At 42.2% G+C, this 18131-nt stretch overlaps 1 protein-coding gene across 1 annotated transcript in view; it reads right to left on the reverse strand.

Annotated features, from left to right (window-relative positions):
• Positions 1–18131, reverse strand: part of ATP8B1 (ATPase phospholipid transporting 8B1) — a 97597-nt gene that overhangs the window by 36915 nt on the left and 42551 nt on the right. The window contains exon 2 of the mRNA XM_090037853.1: positions 5902–6094. Coding sequence (XP_089893979.1) covers positions 5902–6082 — 181 coding nt within the window. The 5' untranslated portion in view covers positions 6083–6094. The remainder of the gene's footprint in view (positions 1–5901; positions 6095–18131) is intronic.

The following is an 18131-nucleotide window of genomic DNA, read 5'->3' on the forward strand; positions in this document are numbered from 1 at the left end:
ACCAAGAAATGCTCATCTTGCTGTTAACAGACCCTCAGGCCACCGGAAACTAGAAGTCAAAATAAAATAAGGAAAATAAATCAGTTCAGAGATAACTGTGTCCTGGGGTGATATTATTCTTAACCTGGGATTTTGCAAGCAAGCTGTGGCTGGGGAGGAAGGGCTAGTGCCCTGTGATATGCCTGGGGGGAGACATAACCCAACAGCTTAAACTTTTGTTCCAGGAAGGTAATTTAATAACGACCAAAGTACCTCCGACGGACATTCGTTGGTCTTCTAATTTGTCCATTCCACACTTCCTATGTGGAACAGAGAAATTATGTTGCCCCTTTCCTTTGCTCATTCGCCTCTGCCTGTCCCCACCACTCCTTTCCCCAGGCTTTTTCCTTGCTCATCTTGTATATCCTAGCCCCTCTCTTCCTTGTTTTATCTATTCACTGCCAGCCTTTCTACCTCCCCAATCTACCAGTTTCTGCTTCTGCCCTCAGGCACACATTGTTGTTAACCCTACTTACCTTGCTCCCACACCTAAAAAAAAAAAAAAAAAAATCCATTGAATCAGACCCTGCCCCTTCTAGAGAAAAAAAAAAAAAACCTCCTGATAAACTGGTCCAGCAGGTTTTCAAACATGTTTTGTCTACTCAGTTCACATGAGACAAAGGCCCCTCACCTACAACAGCAGATGATCTCCCCCCTTCCTTCCCCCAAATCACTTATCTGGCTGATCCAAAAGATAAGGAATATATTTTTTTTGAAAAAACAAAACATTTTCCCAGTTAATACAGAAAAGACTGAGGGTGACAGCAGGATTTGAAACTTAAGCAGTATTGGACAGCTTGATTGGTTTAATAAAAGGATTAGGTGAAATGGCTGGTTGCAAAAGCAGGGGAGAATGGACCTGGGGACCCAGTAAGATCCTTCCAGTTTTATGTTTCTGTAGAAAACTAGCTTTGCTGTCTTTTTCCCACCCTCCCCCATTGGCTGCCATCAATCATAACAGTACTGGCAGGCAATAGTAGCAGTTATGAATGTACGCCTACCATGCATTTCTCCCATGCAAGCTGTTTTATTAGAGACCAAAAGCCAAATTCTGCTCCCTCACATCTGCTTAGTGGCAATTAGAGGTCTACTGCAGAAGTACAGAAGACCAATAAGAATGTAGCCCTGAAAAAGCAACTGATCAGGTGTTGCCCAAAAGCTGACAACACAGCCCAAGCAAAGTCTCAAATCCAGTCGTATCTGGCCAATGCAAGAAGCATCTCCCCTATCCTGCTTGACATACAGGTATTCTCAGGTAATTTCCAGTGATTAAGTAGTTTGTGTTTCCAACACTTATTTGTATTCTAAATGAATGCTCAAAGTGCATCAGCATAGAAGTCTTCCATCCCTTTAGCATAACCCCTGCGCTGCCCGTTCTGAAGAAAAATGCTGCTTTGCATAGACAGTCCAGAGGAGCATTTTGCCCATTATACAAGTTATTTTTTGTTTAACTGCAAAGAATATTAAAACACTTTGTGGGTGCTCCCTTGTGAGGGCCTAGATGGAAACCTTGATGTCAAATTAAAATGTAAAATAAATAAAAGTTGCTTAAGTGCTGTTTGAACTCTATTTTAACAAACTGGACAAGCGATCAGCCACATCAAGTCAAAGAAAGCACCAGTGAACACGGTCACTAGGCTCATGCAAAACTGCTAGTATTTGCTTTGGATTTGGCCAATTTAGGGGACAGGAATTTGATTTGGTGATTCGAATCACTGTCCCGAATTGATTTGGCCAAATCTGATTTGGAGATTTGCCCATTGCCAAATCGGCCGAATCTCTGAATCAAACAGGCCCCATCCCCTGCCTTCTCTGCCAGCTGTATCAATGGCTCCCACACCTGCCCCAGCATCCCAGATCTTTAAAAAAAAAAAAAAAGCCCCACACTCACCAGATTCTGCCAGGTGGGGAGGCAATCCCTGCTGCACCCCACTGCCCTGCGCAGCATGGGAAGCTCTGCCGCAAGCCCCCACAAGCCCTAATGGATGCTGCAGCAGCTGGTAAGCGAGGCTTTTTTTCTTTTTTTTTTTTTTTTAAATGCCAGGACACTGGGGCTGGGCAGGACAGCCATTGATGGGACTGGAAGAGTGGGTGGAGGATGGGGGCTCGTGACAGATGCCCCCTATACAGCATGGCACAGCAGGAATCACCTCCCCCCCCCCAAAAATAAAAATAAATCTGGCAGTGGCTGGTGAGTACAGGGCTTTTTTCTTTTTTTTTTTTAAACTTTTAAAGAGCCAGGAGCTGGGACTGGGGGGTGCAGCCATGGGGTGAGGGGCTGGGAGAGTGGGCAGGGGCTGGGGGAACAGGAGAGGGATGGGGCCTGGCAGGGGACCCCCCATGGTCCCCCTCACCCTCTACTTACTGGCACAGAGTCGGGTTCCAGCTCCCTGAGGTGGCAAGTGGGGACTGCCTGAATCTCTCAAGCTCTCCAAATCGATTAAGACCTTTTTACTGGTCTCCTGATTTGATTCAGAGATTCGGTTGCCGAATTGGGCCGAATCTCCTCTGAATCGAATCAGCACCCGAAGCTTCACACAGCCCTGATGGTCACATGTTTAAAGTGCCGTATACTTTGTCAAGGTAATCAAGTCTTCTTGCACTGACATGACAAAAGGAAATAAAAGACTCTTTACAAACTCATAACTTAACATTAGCAGACTAGTTTAGCTGTCCTTAATGGTAGTCTTCCAGCATCAGTCCAGGCTATGGAGGACAGGTAGGATTATGACTAGGGACCTCCTGAATTCATGATGCCTGCAAAATCTGTGGAATCTGCAGGGAGGGGGAATTTACCAAATGTTGTGGCAGCTCACCAGGGTGGGAAGGGGGACTGCCCACTCAAAGGGCTGCCAGCAAGGTGATTGCTGCCCCCATCCATCACAACTGATTGGATGTAAGGGCTCCCTGTCATGTGGCCCTGCCCCTCTCCAGGTAGCTATGAGGACCAGGTCTACATGATGGACAGTCCTCACAGCCAATCAGCAGTGTCAGGTCTACATGACAGGAAGCCCTTGCAGCAAATCAGCAGCAAGGGACAAGGCCACAGAGCCCCTCAGCCAAAGGCTGGGGGAGGGGGGTGCCCACCATGCTCCACTCACAAAATGGCTGCCCAGGCCTGTTCTGTCAGTAAGCAGGGGGGCAGCACCTGCAAATTAGCTAATTATGACTTAAAATGTTATGCCTCCCTAATTTGGATTTCATTATTTATTCTGTTCTTTAAACATTTGGAAGACAAGCTCATTATCTGAAAATCTGAAGAGAAAAAACATCTCTTTACAGGAAAAAAAAAGGTAACAAGAACTGCACCACCTAAAAACAGGTGACTGAGCAAAAACCAAGCATGCTAGGTTCCATAAGATTTAGCAAATGAAGAAGGGAGACAGAATCTTATTAGCCAAAGCAAAGATAATAAAGGAGGTCAGAGACTTGGACAATAAAATAAAATTGCTAGCTTGTGGTTGCAGATATCACATTCCCATATAAACTTACACGCTTAGTATTTTTGGATCTGTAACCAAACAAGCATGATCACCGGGGCTAGGAACAGAAGTTACACATAAACCAGTTAAGTGATCAGAAACCAGTTTAAACCTTCAACAGAACAGACATTCAATACACTTAAACTGCTTTCAAAATGGCCACAACTGGTTTAAAATAAACCTGGCTGAATGTAGTATCAGACTTACCTGATTTAGGTCAAACCAGTTTATGGAACTTCTGTCCCAGACCCCTTCCTGGTTCAAGTTAACTCACAGTCCCCCAGCATCCCAGGATGCTTTGCAGCTCTGGGCTGGGCTGTGCTATCTGCTCCAGAGAGCAGGATTGGCTCTGCCCTACTGGTCCTTAGCTGGAGCACTATCACTGCTCCGCCTGGCTGAGAAAGGGGTGGGGTGGGAAACCCAGTTCCAGACCGCAGCCAGGTCTGCCTGCTGAGCATGGAGCAGCCCCTGCCAGGCTTTTCCCCACTTCCCACTTCACGCAGAGGGGGGTAGGAGTGTGGCCAGACACCGGCCCCAAGCCAGCATGTTGAAGCAGATGGAAGAGAGAAGAGTTTACACTGTCCCCCCTGCTTCAGACAACCGGCCCAGGGCTGGCATCTGGCCACAACTCCGTCCCCTCTGCTCAGGTAGGGAAAAGCCTGGTATGGGCTGCTTCCTGCCTGCCCCCACGGAGACACCCTGGCCAGGATCTCTGCAGGCCATGGTGGGGGTTTAAACCCCGCTCCCCAGTCATATTCAGCAGACCTGCCAGGGCCTGGCCACGCACCCCTGTCTCCACCCCTCTGCTTGTGCAGGTAGCAGGAAAAGCCTGGAGGGCTTCTCTCCCAGCTTCCCTCCAGCCTTCCAGCCACTGGTGAAGGGAAGGGAAGGCATGCTGTAACGCCCCACAACTTCTAGCCTGATCCACTGCAGGCACGTGGCAGCATTTCCAGAATATCCGTTCACTTGCTTCTCGGTTCAAGCTACACACCTTAGACTAACTTGCAAAGATTGAATCAATTCAGCCTCAGGCTTTTTGACTGCCTGTACTTAGCCCAAGAGAGCTGTGAACTCCCATTTTTTCTGAAAAGTGTTAGCTTTGAAGCTCAATGAGTAAGTGCTAGAGTTAGATGCCAAAACAAGTGACCATAAAATTGCAGACTGAAACTAAATAAAAATCCACAAAGTCCCGTTTCTGATGCTGCTAGTAATATATATTTGCTAGTAATACATATTGTCCTTTCACCCTGAGGATATGCAGCTAGAACATATATTCTAATTGCACAGAAGAGACAGTCTTAAGTTACTTGGTCTTAAAAATCCTAAAAAACATAAAACCTACAAAGTGGGCTTCTACCTCAGGATTGACTACACCATTTTAAAATACTTTTGAAAACTTTTTAAAAAATATAATTTTTAATGACAATAATAAATGATTTAATACCATAACTAAAAATGATTCTGGCTTTCAAAAAAAAATCATGTGTTTCTCTAATTTACAGAACCTGACAGCAGAACAGCAATAGACCTGACGCTAATCTATCACACAATGAAATCTTTCTGAAGTAACACACAAAAAAGTTAGCATATTCATCATTGTTTCAGTTTATTCTCCAGATTCACTGACACTACAGTACTAGTGAGAAACAGAATATCCACAGTTTTGTATCATTCTTTCAATACTCCAGGCAATTGTTCAATAAAATTTTTGGGACACTACCAAAATGTGCGTCCAACACTTTCCAAAGGAAAGCAGCAGCCCATGACTTCAGAAGAACAAAAAGGTTTCAATACCACTGTAAGACAGTTGTAGAAGTAATCACTCCCAAAAAAAAATCAATATAAAAACAGAACTGCAATACAAGATAGTCTTACTTGAGGTCCTAATTGTAAAATACTCAAGTGCCAGATACAAATGCCTTTGGCATATTTCTTAATTACTGAGCTCAGTTAGGACCAAACTCAAATTTTATGACTTCAGATCATGGCAGACAGGTAGACTGAATATCCACAGCCAGCCAGCCTTAAAGACCTAGTAACGATCAATTCAGGATCTGCAGGGGCTACATACCTTTGGGATTTGTTTTTATAATGGCTAGATCATGGTGTACAGTCGGTTGAATTTACTGAACCACAAGGATCAAATAGTAAGATTAATTTTTGTTTGTAGACAAGAGTGAATCAAATTTCTAGTGAATATTAGTCACTCTAAAATTATTGTACATTAATCTACATATGCTTATTTGAGAAAGCATAAATAATATTTAAATTCTTCAAAAATCTACTGAACAAATGAGACACATAGAACATTTTACCTAGCTAGTAACTATAAATGAAAATAAAGGTTCAGAGTATTATTCAACTTTTATCACAGTATTACCTTTCTTAAATGGTTCTCTGCTCTCCTCTGCTTCTCTGTTGATTCGGTTTTGCTCTGGTTCAATTGCAGGTTGCTGACTATCCAATTCATCCTCTGTTTCATCATCACTGTAGGGCATTACCTCATCATTTGGTTGAGAGTCCTCATCAAAGGTGGCCTCCGAATCCCTTTCAGAATTCATTCTGCCAGCAGTCTGCAAACAAGTAAAAGGAGTTGAAGTGATATAAAAAGATAGATAAGAATGTTTTTCTTAGCTCTGCCTGTAAACCTTTGCCAGCCAAACCATATTAAGAAGCTAGGTATGCTAGAACTGTATAAACAGAATTCGGACTCCATTTTTAAACATGGTTCAAGGTAAAAGGATAGGGTGCTTAACCTAAGATTTATTATTACATCTATGTTTTTTCGACATTTGAACAGAGTACTACGATGATGACTCATGATGATACTAATGATGACATAAGAGAAAAAAATAAGAGTACTAATATCTTGATTTACCCACAAATTCTAAGAGACCTTACTCAATTTATGATTATGTAAATTGTCAGAGCCATTGCATTGCACCTCACCATCAACTCAAAACTCCAGCATAATAGTGGAAGCAGATTTCAGATCCTCCTACTTCAGAAGCATTATATCATTTGAACTAGAGGTATGCTGAGGTTATCATTACAGATAAAGGGTGCGTGGCAATCAATTCCCATTCTGGAAGGCAACAGAAAAAGCTACTTCATTGTAATATAAGAGGATTCAATTCTTTATTTGTCTGTCAAAGATAAAGCATGAAGAACCGCCCCCCCCCACACACACACACAAATAAAGACTCGTTCATGTTACTGAGATGTAGAGTGTAGCATTCTGATTGATCAAAGCAAAGCATCTGTAACAGTCAAATTACAAGTGACTTACAGTGGAAGCCATAAACCGAGTCTTTTAAAATTCTGGGAATTATTTAAAAACACCACCACCACTGTAGCAACCTACACACAGAAATTAAAAGAATAACAACCTTTCACCTCTATCCGAACCTCCCTTTCAAAGCACTGAAAACCTCAACGCCCACTCCCCTCCTCCCAAAAAAGCTACAAAAATAGATTTCTTTCCCATCTGTGGACTACATTTTTAATTTAAATACATCTGAATTACAACTTTTAGGAAATTGTTTAGGAAATCTTTACATTTCATCTTCTCCAAATACCTATGAGGTTGAATATAAGCAAGGTAACTAATAGGAGCCACTAGACTGCTCTACAAACAATATTTAGGTCCTAATTTCTTTTTAAAGTTTTGGAATTTTTCAGTCTTGAAAACAGGTCCTCAAGAATTTGTTGGGCTGTGGGGAGGAAGAGGAAGCATTTTGAACATATTAGCTGCAAGTCAGAACCAGAAACTATTTAACCAACCACAACCAGTTTTTTCAACCATCTTTTATGGTTACAATCATCCAGTAGTCCCCTGAACGGACAACATTAGCAGCTGGTTAGTTGATCTCTTTGCTGGGTGGCTTAGTATTTTAATAATTGATCTGGTACAGCAGTTTAGATACTTTTGACTAGTTCATTCCATTCACTTGTACTTCTCTATTGCCCAAATTGATTATATTGCAACTTACACTATTTTTATTTATTTTACTTATTAACAATTCCAGACAGATTGGTTTCAATGGTAAGCATAAGGGTACTAGTAGTTTTCACAGTAAGAATTCCAACATAAGTCCCGTGATACCAGTTCTTAAAATTAAATAAATAAATAAATAAAAGTCAGTGATCTCTTTGGAGCCAGGGATCCTTACTTATGCAGCTGTCTACAGCAAGCTGTTTGCTGACCTCTGGTCTAAGCGCCCATGGTTTTGTCAAATGCTAGTGTTATCCTGTAACCCATATGCTGCTTTCATTAGCAGCAGCGACCAGCAACACTAACATTCATTATTTGAACTGACACTGAGCCCCTTCAGTGTTTAAATTAGTTTCTTCTTTTGCAAAAGCTGAAAGGCTTTTCCCCCAATACTGTCTGGTACACAGAGAAATAAATATCTAATGAGTACTTAATATTCTACTCATATGACAAGACTGTCTTCCAAAAAATTCTAAAACCACAGATCCGGGGACACTATTGTATGCATACCCAAAGTATATATTATACATTGTTTTAAAGCTGTGTAATTTTTTAGGCTTCCCAAGAGTGAGCAACTACTGTACATGATTGTATCCGAAGCACTTCATTTTATTGGTGGTCTAGCAATTCCAAACAATTTAAATTTAGGGGCTAAAGCAGTTTATATGCCAGTATATAAAAATACTACCAAAAAACCAACATAATAATAGCATTTTAGGTAAATACACAGAAGCATCACCTGGGAGTAAAGTAAACTTCTAGGAGGAAGGCTTTTTGTTGTAAAAAAATAATAATGGGTAAATTGAATTGAATTTAAAGATTAATACAACTTAATAGAAGTAAGGATGAATCCTATTCCTTCAAGTCTTTGCCAAGTTGCTAAAAGCAGCACGCTTACTGGTAGGGCTGCTCAGGAATTAGACAAGCTTATCAGAAAGAAAAAAATAGGTTCCTTAAAAAAACCCAGAGTTTCCAGAAACATCCATTTCTACAAGTTGCCTTTAACCTGAGTATCAGGACAGTTAGCTTCAAATCCTGCTGGATACAGACATTTGAACAGGCAAGCGGATTCTTTTTTACATTAAAAGTTTTATTTTCATCCCAAATATAAAACAAGAAGCATCGCCAAACTCTTTTTTTTTTTCTCCTAAAAAAGAAATTTGGTAGTTCTGACCATTCTTACTCACCAGCTGTAGAAAGGCTAAGTAGAAAAGTTTTAACCACACATCTGTTTTACTGACAATGCAACCAAAAAGTCGTGCAGAGAAGTCTGGCATCTCACCTATGAAACATTTCAGCTGCACTAGTCACAGCGTTTGTGCTGTGCATGCTGACCAACATTAGTCTAATTATAAAAATACTTTTAAATATGGGCCCTAATCCCGCAGCTGATATAATGAAGCTGTATGTTGCATCTGTACAAGACCCACTGGACTGGCCTATGCTGTGCCAGGAGCAGTCTGCGAGGGGCAGAACTGAGCACACACTTCCCATGTGCTACCAACTCATGCTCCAAACTGGATAGTTGCTCTTGAGGCTGCTCCAGACTTGTCCTCAGCAAGAATGGAACAGCTTCCCGAATGAACTTTTGATTCTGGATCATGTCAGCAGACGCTAGAGAGGAGGACTGACTCAGTCCCATACCCACCACTAACCCAATATAAAGAAAAGCACTGTTATCCAGGAGGCTCCAGATGGACATAGCATTCTGCCTGTGTATCGCCACAGCTTTGGGATCAGGACTACGGAGAGTTAATTTATGGCCGGTTTATGCTGGTCAAACAAGCCACATAAACTTAACATGTAAAGCGCCCTAAAAAAAGGTGATTTAAAATATATCCTGTCCTCTTGGTCAGGGTAGAGGACACTAATGAATAAAAGATAATAAAAGCTCAAATAACCATGACTAGGGGTCTACCTGTATATTTCTCTAAAACTCCTGCTGTATATCAGTTCTGTAATTCTAGGGGGTTTAGCATAGGATCAATGATTCTGGCTATGTATACCTTTGTTTATTATGAAAAATCATCAAGTCCTAGGGCTAGGCTAAAGTCATATTGTCTGTACTTTATTTCCCCACGCCCCGTACAAATGCAGGCTACAACATAATGTACCAGCCAAGACTTCATCCTGGTCTTGAATCCTGAAACATAAAAGTTTGCTTTATTTCAGCTCTGAGAACCTGTATCAAACTTTGAACAATGAGCTACTAGAATCTCTCGGTGCCAGCATGAGATAGCTGGCCCTCGGGCTGAGGCCGAGGTAGATTTTCCCAATTCAGTAATAAAACAATTGAGCCCTACCCACAAATGTTCTTACAGGTCTTACTATATCCCTGATTAAACCCTTTTTTAAACACTAGTTTTAAACATGCTTCCACAGCCAAAGAAGATGGAGCATTAAAGCAACAAGGTACACAGTTTCTCTGTACATAAATCTATTTGTAACTGTGCCTGTCACGGATTAAAGTCTGATAAGAAAAGACAAACATTATTTTTAATCCTTTTACCTGCTGTTGCTTTGGTGGTAGGTCCTTGAGGTGTGGGAACAGAATTTTTGTGGTAAAAATTGTGAGGTGGTGCATATTAATGCAATATTTTTAAAAAGGTAAAGATCCACAGGTAATAATTGAGCCAAGACCCCACAGGAGGAAACTTTTTATGAAAAGGAAAGCAAAAACAGTAGGAGTAAGTATTTATCCAAATGAAAGTTTCTGATTTTGTTACTAACAGAAGCACATCTGTAACCCTCTGTCCCTCTAGCTCAACCTTTTTTGGTCTGTGGGCCAGATGGGCAGTGCTCAGGCCATCCACAGGCTGGATCCAGCTGACAGTTTCGATCTGGCAAGGGTTGGTCGGGACAGGACCCCATCTGGCCACACAGAAGGGGGCAAGGGGTGCCAGCTCCAATCCAGCTCTGCAGGGGGAGGAGGTATAACCCAGGCCCATGGGAGGGGGTGAGGGAAAGGGGGCTTGAGTCATCCCCAACCCAAACCCACTGGGGAAAGAGGCCATGGGCCCAGCCCCATCCAGCTCAGAGGGAGGGACATGGCCCAGCCTCATCCAACCGTAGGGTTGGGGGTTTAGGAATTTGGCAGTGGGGGAGAGTGGCCATTGCTAAGTTTCCCTGCTGGCCAGATCCCTATGGCTCCATGGGCTGCATTTGGCCCACGGGCAGAGGTTGAACACACCTGCTCTATTCTATTACCTCATAAGAAAAAAACAAAGAAACCAAACATGGCAGTGATAATTGTACAGACACTAAGACAGTACAATACTATTTTTAATAAGTCTAGCAGTACTGAAAAACTCCTATGCATTACGGATCTGAAGGAGTGTTGCTAATATTCAATAAAGGTTAATAAAATGGAAGATATCCTCCTCACGGTTATTTGCATAGCAGCAGATTTCCATACTGTTCAACAGATGACACCCATTTATTTATAGCATTATATTTCACAATCCACCATGCACAGCCAAGGCAAAAACATGAAAAAAACCTAGAACACGCATTTAAAAATACTATTTTTTTAGGCAGATGTGAACAAAGTTGCATGTTCAATCCCCAAATGGGGCACAAGGCATTTCCTGCCTCGGGCATATGGTTGGACTCGGTGACGTCTTGAGTTCCCTTCCAGCCCTACTACTCTCAGAGTTCAGGAACAGCTTGTTGACCAAGTTCTTAAAGTAACGGAGAACGTTGCGTACTATTGAGAGAACTTGTGCCAGTAACAGCTTGCTTGTTTCAATAATATTATTAGAACAGAATAAACTGTTCCCAAGTCTGGAGCTGCAATTCATCCTCACTGTTCTACTTCAGGCAACAGCTTTGTGTGTGCGCCCCAATTCCAAAGCAGGAACATGCGCCTCAAGAAAATGCACCAGGGTACCGCTCCAATAGAAATCAATGCATGCATGCAGAATCTACAGGTTTGGTCTACTGGGGAGGGAGGGAAGAAGAAAAGACAACTTTTAAGTGGCATTCCTACACTACTGCTTAGGTAAATTTATATACAAAACACCATGAAAATGAAAAGGTCATTTGTTTGGAAGTTCACAGTTTACTACTATTCTTTCAATGCTCTTTGTATACAACTTTAAAAAGAAAAAAAAAAAAAAAAAAGAGATATTTATAGCTACTGAGGTGGCTTTTCTTTGTCCCAAGAGACTGTGTTCAGCTTTTGCGGACAGAAAAGCTGAAGCTTATTGGTGTCCAACTCATCTCCTTGCTCTTATTGGTACTCCTCAGAAAACCCATAGCAGACCAAAGCACCTCTACAAACAAACAGTTTAAGCCAGGGGATGAGCAACCTACATGCTGTGGAGCCATTTGATCCAGCCTGCGGACATGGGCATTCAGCAGCATTTGGTAGTGTGGGGGGCTTCAGCAGCAGTTGCTCTTCCTGTGCTACTGCCAGCGAAAGCACTGACAGTGGCTGGGTCCTAGTGCTTGCCTATCTGCCTCTGATCTGATCTGCATCAATCCAGCCCACAGTTTTAAAAGCCTGTTGAGTTGTGGCCAAGGGCTACTACTATACCAGCTGATCCTACTGGGAATGCTCAGAAGTTGCTCGAACAGCTGTAGCAAAAGGCAAGACCCAGATCAAACTTCTTCCCCCACTAAATCCCCCTCAATTTGATGCATGTCTTCCTTTATAGGCACAGCATGGAACTGGAGCTTCCCACTGATAAAGCTGGGTGCTTGGGAGAAAAGGGAGGAAGACCTGATGCCCCCAGCTTCCTATTTCCTCCAAGGTACCATGTGTTCACGAGCTCCCAACCACTGCAGAGTACTCCTCATGCCTAATTCTCTCCTGCACTCTCTCAGGATCCAACACCTAGTGGTCTGTCCTTCTGGGATAACAGATTGTTCCTGATGCCAGGCAATATTCACAGTTCAGGTGCAGCTAATGAGGCAAGGCAGAAGGTGGTCACAACTGCATGAATACAGTTTGCCAGCTAGCAGACTCCTGCAAGAGGTGGGATAACTTCTCATGGATCTCTGCAAGACTCCTTTAGAGAAGTGGTCAGCAACCTTAATATAGGGCTGACCACTGTTGTGCATCACAGTGTTTCTGTCCCAGTGAGACCACACAAGGAACAAAAAAGGTAGCTAAGTTTATTGTACAAATGAACGGCTTAACTGAATACTTTAAGCTGACAGCAAGTAGCAACAAGAGACAAACACGGAACAGCCCCACATATTGGGAGGAGCAGATACACACCCCTCTGTACATAACACCCTTTCCGCATAGACTACATAATTCTTGGGTTGAATGGCAGCTCACATCAAATGACTCAATTCAGGGGGTTAGTCTCTTCTCATTGGAGCTAGAAGCTGGCTGTTTCAGCTCTTCTCAAGATGCTTTGGCACCTGGAGGAATTGACAGATCTAGAACAATAGCAGCTGATGGACACATTAAATCTGGTCTTGCTGGCTGTATGGTGGCTTCTGAATCTGTAGATGGCAAGTCATTTGGAATTCAACCTCACATTTGGTCAAAATGTTTTCAAACTGCCTTGCTATCCAGAGTTTTGGCCTTTAATGACACTGGTCTCAGAGAGATCTGTAGGCACCTGCTGTGGCCTACTATCATATTTTTGGCATAAACAGGATCATTCAGCTTGAAGGTCTGCACAGGTAAAGTAGCTCATTTTGTAAAGAATTGGATTTCTTGCTTTGCTTGGTGCTCAGCTCCCAGGTCTGAGTGGAAATCATCCAAACAAGCCGATGGTTTATCAGTTCTGCTTCAACCAGTGGTGGAGTTGCTTGTTGTTGTAGTTGGAAAAAAAAAAAAAGATTAGCTTTCTTCAAAAATTTTGCTGAACTCCTGTATCTTGAAACGGTATCTACTGCAATGCTATACACTCCTGTTAAACTTGATGTCCACAGGCTCAAACCATTCTTCACCCAGCAAGCTTGCTTTCTGTCCTCTGCCAATTTACAGGTGCAGAACCTCTCCATCCTTCCCAGTGGACAATGACATAATATTCACCTTTCAGGTCAAGTGTTTATTGTGATTAATGCATCTTGCTTTACATGAAACAAAAGGAGAATGATTCTGAGGCCATAGCCATACATATGTCTCTTCTGAAATTAAAGGCAAACTTGGGGCATTAGTTTACCTCCACCATACAAGGTACACCTTGGACCATTAATGTAGAGTAGACAGTCTTTTTCTGCAGAGGCAACGTTTTTACACTGTTGACAAACCCAGGAATGTAGACATTTGGGAATGTTCCACAGGCTTCAAATTCCATTTGGATCAGCAACAGTATATGAGCTAGCTGGAGGCATACCTGTTTGTTGGACTTCTTTCTGGATGGCTTGAACTTTTGACACCGCACACATTTGATGTGACCTTTATGCTTACAGTGATGGCATTCAGCATCACAGAAATGGTACATGTCACTCCTATTGTCCCTACCACAGGTATAGCAGCTTCTGTAGGATGAAGAATATATTTTCTTGTGCAGTGATGGCAACTACGTTGGAGAATTCCTTCTGGATGGCAAATGCCATTTTTTGCTTCATGAGAAGTCTGTATTGTAAGGCTTCATCTCAAACACCAGACAAGTCACATCCTCAGTAGAAACTTAAGAATGGTACCACAGCTACAATTCTCAGACAAATGATGCAACTCAGCTATGCATGCTGCAGTCCCTTCAGCTGGCTGCTGATTGCACTGGTCAAAAATGGAGCCATGTAACTGTTTTAGATAAAAGTTGGTGTAAAGTGCTTTTTAAGTAGTGCGAGGATGTCATCATATAGCTTGTCAGTAGGTTTGGCCAAGGATATAAGAGGCATGGACAATGTCAAAACCCAGTGAGCAAATGATATTCAGCAGCATTACACATTTATGGATAGTTTCAATAAGCTGACTGGCTTCAAGATAGAAGATGAGCTAGCTGGCCTGATCACATCTATTCTTCAATGCAGCTTAAAGTAACCATATAGTGTAATGATATAGTGTACAGCAGTCACACAGACCACCCCCATGGAGAGGAACCCTTGACCTGGGGCTCCCTGGGCAGTACAGGTCTCCCTTGCAGCAGCTGGCACTTTATTCACTATGAACACTAGAAGCATCCTATTCATTGGGATCCTGTTTTCAACCCCAGTTTTGTGTACTGCATGGTTTCTTTGATGCAGTTAGGTCACAAAGGAGCAACTGGGTAACGTTTTTACTGTACAAACTAAAGGTTTAGCTCAGTGGTTCTCAACCTTTTTAGACCCGAGGCACTCCTTAATGGGACTTGAGGCACTCCTTGAAGGAAAAAAAAAAATCGGCTGTTATTCTTCTGTAGTCAAAAACTGAGTGAAAACTAATAAAAGCAACTGCTTTGTTGCAAAGAACTCAAAAGGACCACAACACATCAAAACGTTTGTAATACCACATAGTGCTACTTGAAATCTCTGGATTTATCTTATGAATTGTGTTTGGACATCTAACAGTGCTAACAGTACCAAAGCACCCAAGTTGAGAATCGCTGACTTAGCTGGATTATTTTTGAGCATAACAGTAGGCAGTGACAGGAGACAAAATAAAACATACAGAAAAGTTCCACCAAGTGGGGAGAGAGCACACACACGACACTCAGTATAGAACAGCTACCATCTTCCCGTCGGTTACTGATATTGCAGTAGGACCGAAGTCATGGGCGACAACTCATCGCACGAAGAGCCCTAGAAATACAGAACAAAGACTGTCTCTATCCCCAAAAGCTTGGGATCCAAATACAAGACAATAGGTGAAAAATTGGGACGGACACACACAAAATAATAAGACAGTACTATTCAGCAAGAGAGATATTGGTCTCACCACAACAGCTGCCTAACCAACATCAAGCTTTTGTTGGCACTATGGCACTACACAGTAAGTTTCCATTTTCCCTAAGCAAGCAAAACTGGTTCCCCTGAATCAGATACTGGCACTGTGCCTCTTCAGAACTCACAAAAAACTTTAGAGCAATAGAATAATTATAGGCAAATATACAAGTCTGAGTTTTCAACTAACTCGTTATACCCTTCAAAAGGAAAAAAGAAAAAAGTGGGGGAGGGGAGAGAGAGACAGAGAGAGCTCAAGTGAGCAAGATTAGATTCCAGTTTTCTCCTATACAAACCAGGACAGTCTGAAAGATAATATGGCCTTTATCCAGTCCAGTAACTTCTTGGCTCAACTAGCATCTGAAACTCATTCTACTTATGCCCAAATATCTAATCTAAGCTTGGCAGGTTTCGCAAAGATACTTCGATTTTCTTTTCACTAAGATTATCTTTGAGCAGAAGAAAACCCTTGATTTTGGATTAATTTTTAAAAATCGGGAAATGTTTAGACATTAGAAGATATTCCTTTGTAGCTACTGGCAGTACTAAGTCCCAGTTCTTCTGTTTTTTTGCTGCAGTCTGCAGACTGCAACCAGATCTCTATCAAAAGCTTCTGTCAGGCATACTAAGCATCTTCTGTATGAAAAGAGTCATCTGCAAGAGGCCAAAGACTCTAATGGGCCCTCTCTAAGAAAAAGGCCATTGGACCTTGAGTTGCTCTTGTTCCAAGAAGCCAAATAAATCCTTACGTTCTGATCCAAAGCAAAGAGGTCTTGCCAGGAGTTTATACATCTTTAATTCCCCTTTCTTTCCTTATTGCACGGCATTCACAAAACAAGCTATACAGATGTCCTAGTAATTTAAACTGCAGTAAGCAGGTCTAGTTGGGTGCTCGCAAAAGCGTATCAGACTATAGAGCTGGAGGCGGCAGCAGAGCTTCATGTCTCAGCAGGGTGTAGAATCACAGAACTGGAGAGCTGGAAGGATCATCCATCCAGCTCCCTGCACAGATACAGCAGATCCCTATCCAACCATTTCTTGGAAGCCTCCAATGAAGGATCTTCCACGAGATCCAGTGTGTTAGGCAACACACTGCATTGTCATACTGCTTTTCCAGCTAGGAAGTATTCCTTAAGATCTGATCTAAAAGTGCTTATCTACAACTTAAACCCACTGCTTTACATCCTGCCTACTCTGGCAGGAGAGAACAGTTATTCTCCCTCTTCTTTACAGCAGCCTTTCAAAATATTTGAAAACTGCTATCATGCCCCTTTTTAAACTTGTTTCCAGACTAAATGTACCTAGTTGTCTCAACCTTCCCTTCCACAGTTTGTATTCCAACCCCTTTATCATCTTGTTGACTGCCTCTGAATCTTCTCAAGTTTCTCTACACCCTTTTAAAATGTGAAGCATAGAACTGGTACAATAGTCTACTCAGCATCCGATGAAGCGAGCTCTTGTTCACAAAAGCTTATGCATCTCCAATTCAGTTGTATATAAAATGCATCTCTGCCCTGCCTTCAGTCTACTTGGTGCAGGTCAGGCCTGCACCAAGTCAAACAGAGTATACCAGTCACTTCTATTCCCCATTCTGTATTTGTGTGCTTGGATTATCTTCCTTTGGGGTATCACCTGACATGCACCTTTGTCAGATTTTATTTTGTTGTCTATAGTCCCGTTTTCTAATGTATGAAGATCCTTTAGAATTTGATACCTGTGCTCCCACTTTTGCGTCATCTGCCAACTTGATCAGGAAGTGTTTCAAATTATTTTAAAAACACGTCATCACCTGTGGGCCCCAAAACAGCCTCCTGCAGAACCTCACTCAAAACCTTCTAACACCAGCCTGTTCATAGTTATCTTTTGCTTGCAGTAATTCAATCAACTTCTGTATTCAACTCACTGTTAGTCTATCTAGCCCATATTGTTCCAGCTCACTGAGAAGACTGTCCTCTTGGGCTGTGTTAAAAGCCTTCACAAGGCCTGTGTATATTATGTCCCTTTTGGTAGCCTCATTCATCCCACTAGTTACCGTGTCAAATAAAGAAATTAGGTTGGTTTGATAGAAGTTGTTCTTAGCAAATCCATGTTGGCTACCAGTCATCACTTTTTCCTCTGCCAAATATTTATAAATAGAGTGCAAAATTCTCTTGTGACTTCCAAGGCACGGACATCAGGCCAACTTTTCTGAATTTAAAAAGGTCCTCCTTTCCCCTCTGCCCTTTCTTAAAGATGGGTACTATACTAGCCCTCCTCTGGGACCTCATTTATCATCTATGGCTTGGCAAATATTGCTGTCAATCACTTAGAGGTTTCTTTAGCTAGTTCTTGTAGCCCACTGTTTCATTAAATCCTACCCAATTAATTTTGTCAAAAGCTCTTTGCCACACACTTTATATAGCACTAACACTGCAACAGTCTGTAAAGTGGATATTTCTAGTCAAATCTATCTGCCTTTTCATCCGCCTACTGAGTTTTGGCAAACCATGATAGGCAGCCCAGTGCAGATAAATATTAATTTTCTAAATTTTTTAGGGGCCCCACAGGCCGGATAGAATGGCCTGGCTGGCTGCATCCAGCCCCTGGGCCGCATTTAGCCCATCCCTGTAATAAAAGATATCATCTCTATCACCCGTTCCGATTCCTTTTTAGAAATCAGCATTTGCATATGTATTGTTTCATAAAACTGTGGAGTATATAGCAATCACACGCACACACACATTTCCCCCTGGTGAACTGCAGTTTTAAACTCATTAAGAATTCTGCTGTCTACAGATGGGAGCAATCAT

Source organism: Crocodylus siamensis, chromosome 3 (genome assembly GCF_052110815.1).
Source record: "Crocodylus siamensis isolate JL-2025a chromosome 3, ASM5211081v1, whole genome shotgun sequence".
Lineage (NCBI taxonomy): Eukaryota > Metazoa > Chordata > Crocodylia > Crocodylidae > Crocodylus > Crocodylus siamensis.